Source organism: Piliocolobus tephrosceles, chromosome 21 (assembly GCF_002776525.5).
Source record: "Piliocolobus tephrosceles isolate RC106 chromosome 21, ASM277652v3, whole genome shotgun sequence".
Classification (NCBI taxonomy): Eukaryota; Metazoa; Chordata; class Mammalia; order Primates; family Cercopithecidae; genus Piliocolobus; species Piliocolobus tephrosceles.
This window is the reverse complement of record NC_045454.1, coordinates 47572714-47587551: the sequence shown is the minus strand read 5'-3', so window position 1 is coordinate 47587551 and position 14838 is coordinate 47572714. Positions and strand designations below refer to the sequence as shown.

General features: G+C 59.5%; 1 protein-coding gene across 8 annotated transcripts in view; it reads left to right on the top strand.

The window, feature by feature from the left end:
* The window catches only part of KDM4B (lysine demethylase 4B), a 193569-nt gene that overhangs the window by 135730 nt on the left and 43001 nt on the right, over positions 1 to 14838 (top strand). For 7 of the 8 annotated variants that reach the window (XR_002725124.1, XR_002725125.1, XR_002725126.1 and 4 more), the window contains exon 10: positions 9219 to 9415. Coding sequence is in view for 5 of the 8 variants with exons in the window: in XM_023185634.3 (XP_023041402.1) it covers positions 9219 to 9415 (197 nt within the window). In the remaining 3 variants the exon portion in view is untranslated. Of the gene's footprint in view, positions 1 to 9218; positions 9416 to 9814; positions 10203 to 14838 lie in introns of those variants that run through there. The other variant, XM_023185637.2, reaches the window with a different exon arrangement.

Genomic DNA, 14838 nt, shown 5'->3' with positions numbered 1-14838 from the left:
TGCTTTACCCAGGGAGATCTGGGTGGGCTGTGGATGCAGGGGAAGGGAGGGGAGGGCCTCACTTGGTGCTTTACCCGGGGAGATCCGGTGAGCTGTGGATGTAGGGGAAGGGCAGGGAGGGGCTCACTTGGTGCTTTACCCGGGGAGATCCGGGTGGGCTGTGGATGCAGGGGAAGGGCAGGGAGAGGCTCACTCAGTGCTTTACCCTGGGATAGCTGGGTGCGCTGTTATGGGGGGGTCCACATCAGGCCCTTTGGGTCTCTCCCCTTGGGCCAGCCAGATTGCGCAGGGAGTAGCCCTCCAGCCTCCTACCTGTGCTCCTAAGGGTGGCACCCACATCCTCCACTGTGCCCAGTGTCCCCAGCCCAGACACCCACCTTCTCTGGCCTCTCCAGTAAATGAGCCTATGGAGTCCAGCGAGGAGGGACAGGTGGCCACCAGGGTGCCAGGAGGGGTTGGGTGCTCCAGCAGTCCTCACCCAGACCTCCGTGGTGAGCGATCCCACCCTCGTTTCCAGGGAACCCTGGGCTGTGAGGCGTGAGGTGTGCTCCCGCCACCGCCGTCCGTGTCTCTGCTGGGATCGGCCCCTGACGGCTGTCAGCCTGCTCGCCACGTCCCACCACCAGCCCGCCGTCGTCTCCTTTTCTGTCTTCCCTGTCCTGGCAGGTGTGTCCTCCCTAAAGCCACTTTCCCGTAGCTTCAGGAGAGAGGGGGTGGCGTGGGCTTGGCAACCAACCAGGGCGTCACTTACAGCCCGGCGCCATGAGCATGGCCTCCTTCCTGCAGTTGCCTCTGGCTGCCCAGGAGGGGCATGGTATTGCCTGGCAGGGAGTGGAGGCAGTGGAGGCAGTGGAGGCAGTGGGGCCTTCTCGGTGTCCCTTGAAGGATCAGCAGGTCAGTGTGGAAGTCGCCAACGATGACGGCCGGAGCCTAGGGGAGGGTGGAGCTGGGCACCCCTGGGAAGTCTGGGAGAGGGGCTGAGCCTCCACAGGCCGGGGGAGCAGGAGAGGAATGGGGCCAGGACCGGGGTGGCCTCTGGGGCCCCTCCCGGTCTCTTGCTGGTCTGAGGGATCTTGTACTACAGCAGGGAATCGAGGCCCCGGCTCCCCTCAGGCTCTCCTTTCACCAGCAACCGGCGGGGGGCGATGGGTGACAGGTGACGGGTGGTGGGTGTGGCACCTGCCCCGCCCACAGGAGAGCCCTGGTCCACTGTGGCCTGTGGATGTGGCCCGTGACGTCAGCGTCTCTCTCCCCATTCCCCGCCCCTGGCCTGCCTGGGAGCAGTCTGAGCAGTGAAGAGCTCTGCACGTCCAGTGCTATGGCGGTGCTAAGTCATAAGATCTCCAGGTTTTATTGGGCATTAATATTTATTCCCATGAAAAGGTTACATTTATTTCACTTGAAAGCCCTGGGGAGTGCAAGATAGAGCCAAAGCCGCCTCTCCTAGCGATGGCCCTGCCCACCACGCACCCACCCCTTCCGCCCTCTGCACAGGCCAATCCTGTGACAGCCTGCAGGACAGGGCAGGGTGTGTGGGGCAGTTGGTGGCACCCCCTTTTGGAAGGCACTGCTGCCAGTGAGGCCGGTGAGTATGCAGAGCCCAGGGCCAGTGTTCGCTTCCTGCAGGCACTGGGCAGGCCTGGCCACTCCTGGACGCTCTGACCCCTTCCCCCGCTCTCTGCAGCAGGCACCACACGAGCCCATTTCGGTTGGCACAACGTCCTAAAGCAGGCCCTGGGCTCTGCGACTGCCAGCTCTGAGCCCATCGACATTCTGATTTCTATTGTTTTCATGCTTTGGAAAAAAGAAATCTATTTATCTCTACATCGGGCCCTGCTCTGCATAAACAGAGGCAAACCAGCAGCCCCACCTGCTTTTGGATTTTCCTGGGAATGTAGCAGCGGATCCTCTGAGGCCTGTGTCGGGAATATCAGGCTGTCGGATGCGTCAGCCTTCCGGGGCAGATGACGGCCACACTGCTTCTAGCTTGTTGGCTTGGTGTTTGGGCACCAGGTGACAGGGGCCAGCCAGCCAGCAGCCGTGCTGAGATTAGTCCAGGTCCCCTGAACTCGACGGCCATCAATCCTGGGCCTGTCATTTGCAAGCAGCAGCTGCAGCTGGTCGAGCCTCCTGCTAGACCCTCTCTCCACCCCAGGTTTTTCTTAAGGGTCTGTGACAGCATCTGTCAGTGGAGACTCATGTTAGCCACGTCAGGAGGGTCCGTGTTGGAGAAGGATGGAGGGAACGGCCCTGAGCCCGGGGAGCCTGGCTTCTGCTGTGTGAGGCTCGCTCCACACCCTGTTCCCTTCCCGATTCCCTTCCCCATCCTGCCCTGGTCCTAAAGGAGGTGACATGGGGCATGGGGGTGCACGGCCACCTTCTGTAGAGCCAGGGCAGGCCAGCCACCTTCTGTGTGGCTTCCAAGCTCCTGAGGTTTGGCCACTCGCACATCATGGGGTGAGTGAGGGGCAGGAGGAGGGCCCCTCCCCACAGCTGCCTGCAGCCTGGCCCTCCCCTTTTTATCTGGAGAAAAGTGTCCTGTGGCTGCTGGGTGGGTGGCAGGGAGGCTGGCCGAATCCCTGGCCAATGAGTCCCACTGGCAGGACCCCGAGAAGCAGAGGAGCTCACTCCGGCTGGTGCACTCCCACCCCAGCAACAACAGGACGAGCAGGCATGCCGGTACAGCTCCTGGGCACGTGGCCCCATTCTGCTCCCAGGTCCCCCAGCTTCTCGTAATGTGTTTGTTTTGTCTCCCAGTTACACTATGAGCTGCTTCAGGGCAGGGTCCGGCGTTGCATGGTAAAACTACATTAATTCAGACTTATTAATTCAGAGCCTGTTATAGTTCGGACATGGGAGACGTGACTCTTTTTGAACTAAAAGTTAGAAACCGTTTTGCTCTGGGTTTTTATGGCCACAATTGCAGAACCTAATCTAAGATCAGTACCTTTTTTTTTCCCCCAGCAACTAAAATCTTGTGAAATTAAAGGTCCTTAAAACGTGCTTTCAATTCTGAGCCAGACAGTTCTGAACCCAGCAAGGAGCAGGCACGGGGATGCTCTGGCTTGGAAGGGGGTTTTGTCTGGGAATGCCACTTCCAGGATTTGGACCTCATGTGTGTCCCTTGGGAGCGTCCAAACTAGGACTGCTTTTAGGTGGAGCGTATTGGAAGTGATGTCACGGAGATAATGGACACCCTCACACCCCCCAAAAATTAGAAACAGAAGACGTCACTCCTCAGGCTGTGCCTCTTCTCTTCCCCAGACCCTGGGCAGGTCTCAGCGAACCCGGGAGAACCAGAGCCTGACTCTGGGTCCCGAAGTTGTCATTTCAGGGACCTGAATTGCTGTTTTCTCCTGTGTATGAGTGTCTGGGCTCATTAAGACAACTGGGGCCGTCCCAGCTGGAATGTGCAAAGTCCGTGGGCTCTGGGAGTTTGGAGCTGGGTCAGGTGGTGAGGCCGGGAGAGTCGCACCCCCTGGGCCCCGTCTGGGCAGCAGGATCCAGGCCCCCATGAGGCTGAGGTGTGGTGGGCCCCGCTCTCTGAGCTGCACCTGAGTTCCGGGGGCAGCACGCCCACAGTGCATGGCCAACGTGGGCTGATGATGCAGAGGGCACAGGACCCAGAGCGGGGCCGAGCAGGAGCCCAGGGCTCTCCATGCCTGGAGCGGGGCTGCTTCCCGGCAGGGGCAGTCAGAGGCCCAGAAGCCGGTGGTGGGGCGTGCGCGGCCGCCATGCTCACTACAAACTGGGACTGCCGCCCATGTCTACACAGACACACCTGCGATTTCTCCCAAAGTGTGCTGAAGCTGGTCTGTGGAACACGATGTTCACCCCGAGGCTGTTACACTGCGAGTTAACACTAGAAAAGTAACTTCATGACTTAAGTCAGGCTTCAGCAAGCTTTTTGTTTTGAGACAGGGTCTCAGTCTGTTGCCCAGGCTGGAGAGCTGTGGCATGATCACAGGTCACTGCAGCCTCAACCCCCTGGGGTCAGATGATCCTCCCACCTCGGCCTCCCAAGTAGCTAGGACAATAGGCATGCACCACCACACTCACCTAATTTTAAAAATAAATTTTTGTAGAGACAGTGTCTCGCTATGTTGCCCAGGCTGGTTTTGAACTCCTGGCCTCAAGCGATCCTCCTGCCTCAGCCTCCCAAAGTGCTGGGATGACAGGTGTGAGCCACCATTTGAGCCAGCCCACTTACTGTGAAGGACCTGATAGTAACTGTTTGCAGCTTCACAGGCTGTGCTATTCCCCGCTGTGAGCGTTCTGCCCTGCCCTTGTAGCATGAACACAGCTGTGGATGATACGAACGGGCGTGGCTGTGTGAATAAAACTTCACAAATAACAAGTGGTAAGCCAGATGTGGCCCATGGGCCCACCTTAGGTGATATGCCTTCTCAATAAAGAGATGTAGAGAAATGAGTAGGACAGAAGTGTTTACTCCCACAATTGAAAGAACCGCAGTGAGTGTTTTGATGCGGGTGTGTCTGTGTAGACATGGGCGGCAGTCCCAGTTTGTAGTGAGCACGGCGGCCGCGCGCGCCCCACCGCCGGCTCCTGGGCCTCTGACTGCCCCTGCTGGGAAGCAGCCCCGCTCCAGGCATGGAGAGCCCTGGGCTCCTGCTCGGCCCCGCTCTGGGTCCTGTGCCCTCTGCATCATCAGCCCACGTTGGCCATGCACTGTGGGCGTTCTCTTTAGAGACCTCTGCTCATAACTGGGCTCTTGCTGTATTCATGACTGTACACTTTGTGTTTCTTCAGATAACAGACACATCCTGAGGACGTTTCTGTCATTGAAAGGGTCCCGTGGACCACATCTTCCCAGTGCCCGCCTCCCTGTCGTGTGTCGTTTATTTATTCTGTCCACGACGGTTGAACGGTTTGGTTAGAGTCGTCGTGATGTGTGTGTGTGCGCAAGCATACTTGTCTTTCAATATAAAAGCAAAGGACGTCTTTGAATTCTTTCCTTCCTCAGGCGAGATCACGGGCAGGGGGAGGTTAGGGACGAGCTTGCCCGGAGTGTGCAAAGATCCACGTTCCGCCCGTCGTCTACAGCTTGGCAGAGCTGCTCGTCTCCTCCCTGCATCCTCCCAAGGCTGCCGGGTTTTGCTCCGCGCTTACTGGGGGCCAAGTAGGGGCCGTGATGCTGACCCACCCTCCTCCTCTGGGGGATTCCGCAGGACCCAGCAGCCACCTCTCCCTCTGCTGATGCGCTGGGAAGCGGCGCTGTCCAGGTCCCCAGAGGTGCACTCGGCAGGGTGGTCAGGACACCCCCTGACATGAGCGCTGTCCAAGAACCCGGTTCTGCTTGGCATCTGGGGCACCAAGAGGGGTGGTCTTGCTTTGAAACTCTGCTCTGCTGGCCTCACCCGGGAACGAGAAAAAGCTTATGGGTTCGAGCCCAACCCAGAGCAGTGAGACCAGGACCTTAGCGTTGGGGAGAGCGGTGGGGGCGGAGAACTTGCAGTTGGGCCCAACCTGTTGACGAGAGGCCCATCCCAAGGCCGGGCAACCTGGGGCCTTGACCCGCAGAGAATGTGGCGTATTTGGGAACAAAGACCCTCAGTGGAGACTGGCGGTGGGACCCTGGCTTCGTGCTCCGCGTTCCTCACCTGAGTCCCCACCTCCTGGTCTTGGACGGCCACCCTGCCTTGGCCAGACTTGCCCAGCTTCCCCCGCAGCTCTCAGGGTGGCCTCACCCATACACACGGCTCTGGTGGCTGCGTGTGTCACGCTGCACAATGGAACACAGGGCCCTGGGGCGTGCTCAGGCCTTCGGGGGCCACACAGACCTCCTCTTGCCCTGTTTGTGCCCGATTTCTCCGTCAGAAACTAATGACACGGCCAGATTCCCCAGATGGCACCTTCCTTCTCCGTCGCGAGTGCTGACAGAGGACCACCAAGTCGGGGGGCAGGAAACTGTAGCGGGCAGGGCCCGTCCCCTCCATTCACTCCTGCACAGCCTCGCAGACACGCGTGTCCCAGAGAGTGGGGAGCTAGACAGGGCTGTGGTGAGGACAGTCGGGGGCCTCGCTAATGAATGAAAATAGACAGCGAGGTCCGCCCTGCCCGAGGACTCTGTGGTGGGGCTCCCTCCGGCCTGCTCTGAACCCTTCCCAGCCACAGTAGAACAGCCCACAGAAGTCCTCACGTGCCTGGCTCACCCTTTTCTTGGGCACGTGGCTCCCACAGGCGCGCAGCCGATCCGAAGAGGCTGGAGTTGGTGGCTTGCAGTGGGGGCTGGGCATGTTCAGCAGGAGGCTGCTGCTGAGGGGAGCTGGGTCTCCTCACCAGCCCCAGCGGTTTCTCTCCCACACTGTGGCCCTGCGGAGCTGCCCAGCACTCGGAAGTGACTGCCCCGTGTCCTCGATCCACGAGGCCGTGCTTCCCTCCCCACGACCCACCGGCCTTGCCTCCTTCCTGATGTTTGCTTCTTGGGTGTCCCAGCTCCCCAGCTCCCTGCGGGGCCACGTGGAGACTCGCAGGAATGCTCCCAGCTGCCACCTCCTTCCAGTCCAGCCGTGGGCGGGCTGGCACCAGCAGCTTTGTCCTGACAGTGGCGCCAGCCCCCGGGGCAGGGGATGCATCTCTGGAGCCTGGCCAGCCCCGGCCGGGCAAGGGGGCTCAGGCCGGGCTCCAGGCCACGGCAGTGTGCTCCATGGAGCGTGTCTGCCTGTCCCCTCCACGGGTGCACACAGGTGCTTTTTTTAATTACTTAAGGAAAAGCAGTTGCAAAGCCGCTCAATACAAATCCCCTAAGCTGCTGTGGATGGGGATGCCGGAGCGGCCGGCCCGGCCAGGAGTCTGAAACGCGGGCACCATCTGTGCTCCTGCCACTCCACGGCCAAGTGACACCACCAGCCTTCCTCTCCGGCGCCATCTTTCATTGAATGAATTGAGTTTGCTGGGAATTGCTTGGCCATAAATATTCCCTCCTGCTCAGCATGGTCGGGCTCTAACTGTTCCCAAGCCCCTGCTCCTGGATGCAGCAGAAGGTTCCATGGCTCCCTCAGGACTGGGGAAGGTGGGAGGAGGCACGAGCTGCAGGAAATTCCACAGGAAGGTTTCTGCCGTCCCCAGCCCCACAGCTTCAGATTTGGGGTCGTAAATACGTCAGTGTCTCCAAGCAAAGGGCGGGCCACCTGGAAAGGTTTATCAGGGCAAGGGAATAGTCGCGTTGAATTAAGTCTTTCCCTTCCTGTTTCCTTCATCCCGTTGAGCACGGGTAGTGACAGCAAGACAGGTACTTGAAACGGAAGAGTGTCTCATGATGTTTGGAAATGGGCTTCTCCTTTGTGTGTTTGATGGAGAGGCAGAAAGTTCCCCGTGGGCTTCTGAGGCTGGGATGAGGGTTGGCAGAGGTGGGGGCAGTCTGTTTCTGGCATGTGGTCCCTGGGCCTGCCTCTCCCCAGCAGGAGACGAGGGCTGTGCCCCCTTCAGAGGTGGGGCCCGTGCCTCTGCCCCCCACCCTCCGAGCTTCTGCATGGCCCTCCCCCATGCCTGTGGGGACTCCCAGGGATACTTTGTCCCCTAGAGTCTAGACCAGGAGTTTCCAAACTGCAGCCCATGGTTCAACTCTGGCCCTGGCCTGTGTTTGTCAATAGTTTTATTAACACACAACCACGTGCATGCATTTGCCCATCGTCTGTGATGCTTTTGAGGCATGGTGGCAGAGTTTCTCGAAGCTGAAAACACTTAGCGTTTGGGCCTGTGTGACACTGTTTGCCAGCCCTGCCCTTTCCCCCTTCCTCTCGAGGCTGGTGTTTTTCCAGCCCCATCTCAGCGGGTAAGCGACAGACCAGAGCTTCCTGGCCGCCTCCTGGGATCTGAGTGCCGTGGTGGGAATTGCCGCCTGGGCATCTGGGTTCATGCCTTGTAGAAACAGCGTCTCCCTGTGTTGCCCTGTTCATGCCTTCTGGGGCCTGGCTTCTCTGGCCCCAAGTCCCTGAAATGTTGAGTGTCACCAGGTCACCTGCACAACATCCTTCACAGTGCCCAGTGTAACCAAAGTGATGCAGCAGCAGAGCCACCAGGAACAGTGACCTGGGAAGGGCTGAGGGCGTGAGAGCGGCAGATCTGCCCGGGAGGCAGCTAGAGGGGACTTCAGCTCATCCTTGCCACTCGCTTGAGGTTCCCAAACACAAGGGCTGCAGGAAATTCCTATTGGGTGTTTGCTCACTTCCTGCAAGACCCCAGGCAAGCCAGCCACAGCACGTGGCATGTTCATGTCCTTTCGTAGCCACTAAGTCCCTGAGCCTCCCAGACCCTCAGCGTCGTCTTCATTAACATTGGCGTCCCTCCAGCCCTGCAAGCTGGAGGCAGTCAGGTGAGGTGTGCGGGAGCCCGTGGGCCACCATTGCCCTCGTGAGGCCTCCTGAGGAGGGGCCATTGTCATATTCCGGGATTCCTGTCAGTTCTCTCAGCTCTTTGGGGACTGCCATCATTTCCCCGCTTCCCGGCCCTCTTGGAACAATCGCTGTTATGAAATACTCCGTATCCATTTTTACCTACCTGGGGGCAACCGCATCTGACGGGAGGGAGATTTTTGCCTGAACCAACAGGAAGCATCTGAATCTCAGCCTCGCTGGTCTCTGGACAACTGTGCGTGGGGTGGTGCCCAGTCCTGAACCTCAGGCCCCTCATCGAGCCGTGCGCCCAGCCCCCATTTCTCTTGGGTGTTTGCTCAGTGGCCATTACAACTCCATGGAGGCAAACCAGGGACTCACAACTAGGGGCCGCCATTTCCTGACTTTTGATAGAAGTTCTAGAAACAGACCTGGAGTGGTGGTGCACACCTGTAATCCCAGGGCTTTGGGAGGCTGAGGCAGGAGGATCACTTGAACCCAGGAGTTCAATACTAGCCTGAACAACATAGCGAGACCCCATCTCTAAAAAGTCTCCTAAGAATTAGCCAGACGTGTTGGTGGGTTCCTGTCGTCCCAGATACTTAGGAGGCTGAGGCAGGAGGATCGCTTGAGCCTGAGAGGCTGAGGCTGCAGTGAGCCATGATTGCACCACTGCGCTCCAGCCTTGGTGACAGAGTGAGACCCTGTCTCGAAAGAAAAATGTTCTAGAAGCGGAAAGCTCAGCGGTGGGATGGGGTGTGGGAGGCCCGGGCCGGGGCCCCCCCTGCTCTGGAGTGGGGTGTGTGGAGCCAGCCATCCAGGTGCGGTGCAGGGAGAGGCTCAGGTGCCCGTCTCCTGCCACAGTGCACGTGCCGGAAGGACATGGTCAAGATCTCCATGGACGTGTTCGTGCGCATCCTGCAGCCCGAGCGCTACGAGCTGTGGAAGCAGGGCAAGGACCTCACAGTGCTGGACCACACGCGGCCCACGGCGCTCACCAGCCCCGAGCTGAGCTCCTGGAGCGCGTCCCGGGCCTCGCTGAAGGCCAAGCTCCTCCGCAGGTGAGTTGCCAAGGGGCTGCTGCGTGACTGGCCCGGCGTGACGGAGGGTGGCCCTGCCAGGTGGCCCAGGCTCCTTCCCACCTGCAGGGACTCCAGGCCGTGTGCTGCTCCTCCCTTTCTTCCTATTCCCACCCCGCCTCCTCGTTCGTTCTCCTCCTCCTGTTCTGTCTGTTTCCCCTCGAGTCTGAGACAGCGTTTTCTCGAGGCCTCGCCTTGCTGGGGTGGGTGGGCCCCGCTCCGGCGGGCAGTGTCTGTGCCGTTGACACGCGCGGGCTCCCCATACTCCCTGTCACGTCCCCGCCAGGAGGCTGACCCTCAGCATGGCATGCTTCCAGGCCCCATGCCACCGCCTCAGCAGAGTCACCAGGCCACATGGTTCCCTGTCCCTCTCACTCACAGCATTTCTGCTGTCGGGCTCCTCGGGCCCCTCCCTGGCACCGAGAGCAGGCGGGTCCCGTGCAAGGACTCACATGGCATCAGATGGGCTGCAGAGCCCCTGCCCTTCTGTGTCTGCGGTTGCTCCTTCGGTGTAAAGGTGCTGCTTGGATTTGAGATCGTGGAGAGGATTGCAGAAGGCTGGCCCCTGGCATGACCCTGGATGCCCTCCTCCCACTCAGAACCCCTCCCTGCACATCGGTGTCTCCACTGCCGCACAGATCTTCCAGCCAGCTGTCTGGTGTCCACCTGGAGGAGAGGGCAGAACGTCTGCAGCCTCTTGGCTTCCGACTACCAGAGGCCGTGGGGACACGGAGGCAGGTCCCAGCCAAGGAGGAGGTCCACTTCATACCCAGAGTGAAGACGAGTGCTGGCCTCCCCGGCCCCCACTCTGGGAAGCGTCCAGGCTTCCAGGGCTCTGAGCTGCTCTCGGCACAATTATTGACAGATCTCACTCCTGTTTGGTGCCCAAGAAACATTCAGGGAGCCCCTGAGCACGAGCTGGAGCCGGGAGGGACGGCACAGAGTGGGCTCAGCCGACTCCTCCTGGGAAGGGCCAGAGAGCAAACATTTGTGACTTGGCAACTTTGCAGGCCAGACCTCCTGTGTCTCAATGTCTCGACGACTCATGGCATCTCAAGACTCCTGCAGATGATAGAGAAGAAATGTGCGGGGTGTGTCCGTGAAGCTTTGTTTACAGACCCTGAAATCCGGATCTCATGATTTTCACGTGCTACCAAATACTATAATTTTTCTGTTTTGAGCCACTTAAAAATGTGAATATTGGCCAGGCACAGTTGCTCACACCTGTAATCTCTGCGCTTTGGAGGCCAAGGAAGATGGATTGCTTGAGTCCAGGAGTTTGAGACCAGCCCGGGCAACATATTGAGACCCCATCTCTAAACAAAATTTAAAAATTAGCTGGGTGTGGTAGTGTGCTCCTGTGGTCCCAGCTACCCAGGAGGCTGAGACGGGAAGATCACTTGAGCCCAGGAGGTGGAGGCCTCAGCGAACTGAGATAATACCACTACACTCCAGCCTGAATGACGGAGCAAGACCTTGTCTCCCCGGGAAAAAAAACAAAACAAAACCTGTGAACACTGTTCCTACCTTGTGGGCCGTACCCAGACTAGCTGCTGGCAGGTCTGGTCTTTGGGCCAACAGTGGTGGCCCTGGTGTGGGGGCAGCCTCCGCCTTCCCTTTGAACAGTGGCCTGCCTTCTGCAGCCATCCAGTCACTGCTGGCTTGATCTTATCCCAGCTGGTGATGGATGGTGCCCACTCGAGACCCAGCCACTGAGCACCAAGGTTAGGGGCGGCTCAGCCTCGGCCCCCACACCACACTCTGAAGAAACGGGCCTTGGAACTGGTTTCTGAAAAGTCACTCCTGGTCCAGTAACTTCTCCTCGAACTGGGCATGTCCATCTGTCTGTGAGTCTGGGACTCCTGGGTGGTCTGGGCGTCTGCCTGGGCCTCCTCTGTCTTCCCCGCCCCGCGGCCTGTCTCGGAGAATGTTCCCTCTGCCCCGAGTGTTTTTGCAGCCCCACCTGACAGCCCCGCCGAGGTGAAGCCGTCCCTTCTGCGCTTGTGATCTGTTCTTTTGATTTCCTGCCTCCTGCGTGCTCCTCGTGAAGAGCCGCCTCCTGGGGAGGCCAGTCCAGGCGGCCACACCGGCACAGAGCTCGTGCACCCAGCTCCCAGGCCCAGCCGGACGCGCTATTTGCATAATGGTTAATTGATTGTGGCTCAGGCTAATTGGTCAACAGAGCGGATTGCCAATAGACTGGCACCACGTGCCGGGAGTGGAATGGGACTAGAGGCCGTCTAAATTGCCTGCCAGGAGGAGATGCGGAAGCCACTGCGCTCACCGCTGCTCGGAACCATCTTTGCACACAGGAAGTGGACCCCCCAGAACCAGCCCTTGCGCGGCCTGGCCTCCCTGCCCCAGCCACCCCCTCGCTCCTACTCATGACCTGCTCCTCCCAGGAGCCCCCTCCCGCCCTCTCCCACACACTCCATGTGAAGCTGCTGGGGGCTGCCTTCACCCAGCAGCGAGCCTGAATAACAAATGAAGTCAGCTTCCCAAGGATCTAGTTTTCTTTAAAGCCTTCAGTATGTAACACAAGGCTGATTCACTTTTTTTTTTTTTTTTTTTTTTTTAAGTCATGGAGGGTGCTTTTCTCTGGAGAGGCGGATGGGTGACTCACATTTCAAAGCCCAAGCTGCCCCTCCCGCCACCGGGGAAGTGGTCGGTTCTCCCCTGAGCAGTGCTCTCTCCACATGGCCTGCCTTCTCCCCTGACCCAGGCTCCCTCCCTGAGGGCGTGTCTTGGGGCCAGGGCAGCCCTATCTGAGCATCTGTGGCTCAGGCTGGATCGGGAGACACGGTAGACTGACTGTCTCTGTCTCCCAGACAAGGGGCTTGTGGACACAGGCTGGATCCTTCTCTGGTGGGGGGAGCATCCTGGGCCTTGCAGGGTGCTGAGCAGCGTCCCTGGCCTCCACCCACTCCATGCCAGGAGCACACCCCAAGTCGTGATAACCACAGATATCCCCAGACATTGCCCAGTTCCGTGGGTGGGACCCCTGCCCTAGACCAAGGGATGGCATCAGGGTGGGCACCGTGCCCTCGCCCCAGTGTGGTCCAGCGTTCCCTGCCCTCAGCGTGGCTGTGGGACAACCCCATGTGTTTACCAGGTGCCCCGTGGGGTGCGGATGGTTCGGCACAGCCGCCTGAGCTCAGAGGACGTGGCTTGCTCCCCGCTCGCCACCTTACACGGGTCTCTTCCGGAGCTAAATCTTGTCGGGCGAGCGTTGGGGGCTGTTTGTATTCTTCCCCTGATGGATGGGTTGCCTAAAACGGCAGCCTGGCTCCTGGCGGGTGTCCTCAGCCTCCCCACGCCTTGTGTTGCTGTGCGTTCCTGTGCCTTGCCTGAGCTGGAGCCCTCACAGTGCTCTCTGGCACCCACGCGGCGCTCCTCCGTGCAGACTCCTTCCATGCGAGAAGCGCCGTGTACACACGCTCCAGCATGTACACGCTCCCTGCAGGACATCTGTGCACCCGCCTCACCACAGCCTCCCTGGCCCACTGCTGCTCTGTGAGCCCAGCTAGGCCCAGGTCTCGTCTCCCCTACCCCTCTGAGCTCCGTGCTGCCTGTCCCCTCCGGCTCTGCCTTGGCCTGTCGCCCCCGCACCAGTGCAGGACACCACCACGCCTCTGGTCCCGACTCCTGCCAGGGCTGGCGCACCCCAGCTGCGTTCCTGAGCCCTCCCCACCAACAGGGACCTCAGCCCTCAGGGACAGAAACAGGGACCTCAGCCCTCAGGGACAGAACCTCACGAGCACAGGGACCTGCCAGCCCCTGCAGGGAGCGTGCAGCCTCAGGGACTCACTGTCTCCTGTCTTTCCTAGAGCTGCCGTTCATTTTCTCAAAGGTGAAATTCCTCAGCACAGGGTCTAGTCTTGGGGGCGGGGAGCACTGGGCCACTTACAGGCAGGGGGCGGGTGGGCGGCTCTGAGGGCTCAGTCTGGGGCCAACCTCCCAGCCATCCCTAAGCCTGGGGCCAGGGCTGGGGCAGCCCCAGTCCTCCCCGCCCTGTGAGAAGCCCTGAGCCATCGCGGCACTGAGAGCTGACGGTCCCACTCTGGGTGCTGCAGGTGGCCTGTGTTACTGGGTGACAGGGCCAGAGGCCGTCCACCCTGCCTCCTGCCATACAAGCTGCAAAGAACACCTGTGTCCACCTTGGAAATATTAGTTATCTGAACTACGTCCCGACATTTGGCTCATAGGAATGAGCCCAGGGGCGTCCAGTTAAGCCTGGCAGGCTAAGTGCTTATTTATCTCCACTCTCTCCTGAAACGCCCCTGAAACGCCACAGAGTGAAGTGCAGAGAACAGGAGAGGGGGCAGTGGCAGCTGAGCATGTCTATAGGCTTTGAGAAGCAGGGAAGGGTGGGCAGGAGACCTCCTGGGCCAGCGACCAGGAGGACAGCCAGCAGGGAGCGGCTGGTCTACACCATGGGGCCACAGAAAGACAGCAGGCAGACATGGGCAGCTCCTGGGGGGCTGGGGGGATGCAGGGGTAACCAGCAGAAGACAGTGGGTGGCTCTGAGCAGGAGGGAGGCACCTTCCTAGGGTTGGCAGTGGGGCCCAGCTGCCAGCCTCACATCCCCCCACCCCCAAGGCCAGAAGAGACAGTAGAGGGGATAGGGTCCTCTCCCAGAGAACAGAGGGGCCCAGTGGAGCAAAGCCACAGATGCTGATACTGGGGCTCCCCTAAAGTCACAGGCTCCTGCCCTTAGCAGCCCCTGCCACTGCCTTCACCAGGCCCAGCTCACACACGGCTTGTCACCGTGCACAGAGGGATCAACGGCCAGGGGGTCCAACACATTGGAGGCCATGCTCCCATGACAAAGCAGGGTCTGCGCAGCGAAGAAGGGAAGAGCTCCGAGGAAGGAGGATGCAGTGAGCGCAGGGCCCTGGAGCGGCCCGGGACTTTGTATTATGGAAGAAGAGCCATTGCTGTGAAGAAGAAACATTCCAGGAACGAGCGGCTCTCAGATGTTACCATCTAGAGGAGAGAAGCGCCCTGGTGGATTGGGAGGCTCTTGAAGAAGCCCCTCCCACAGCACAGACAGAGCTGGAAGATACGAAGGATCAGGAAGTCAGAGGCATAGTCTAGGAAATCTAGCCCTTGATAGGAGTTTCAGAAAAAAAGAAAAGGAAAGTATCCCAGGACCCAAAGACTTTGCATTTCCAGGTTTAAAAGTCCAGAAAGTCCACCCAAGGGCCGGTCGTGGTGGCTCACGCCTGTAATCCCAGCACTTTGGGAGGCCGAGACGGGCGGATCACGAGGTCAGGAGATCGAGACCATCCTGGCTAACGCGGTGAAACCCCGTCTCTACTAAAAAAAATACAAAAAACTAGCCGGGCGAGGTGGCGGGCGCCTGTAGTCCCAGCTACTCCGGAGGCTGAGGCAGGAGAATGGC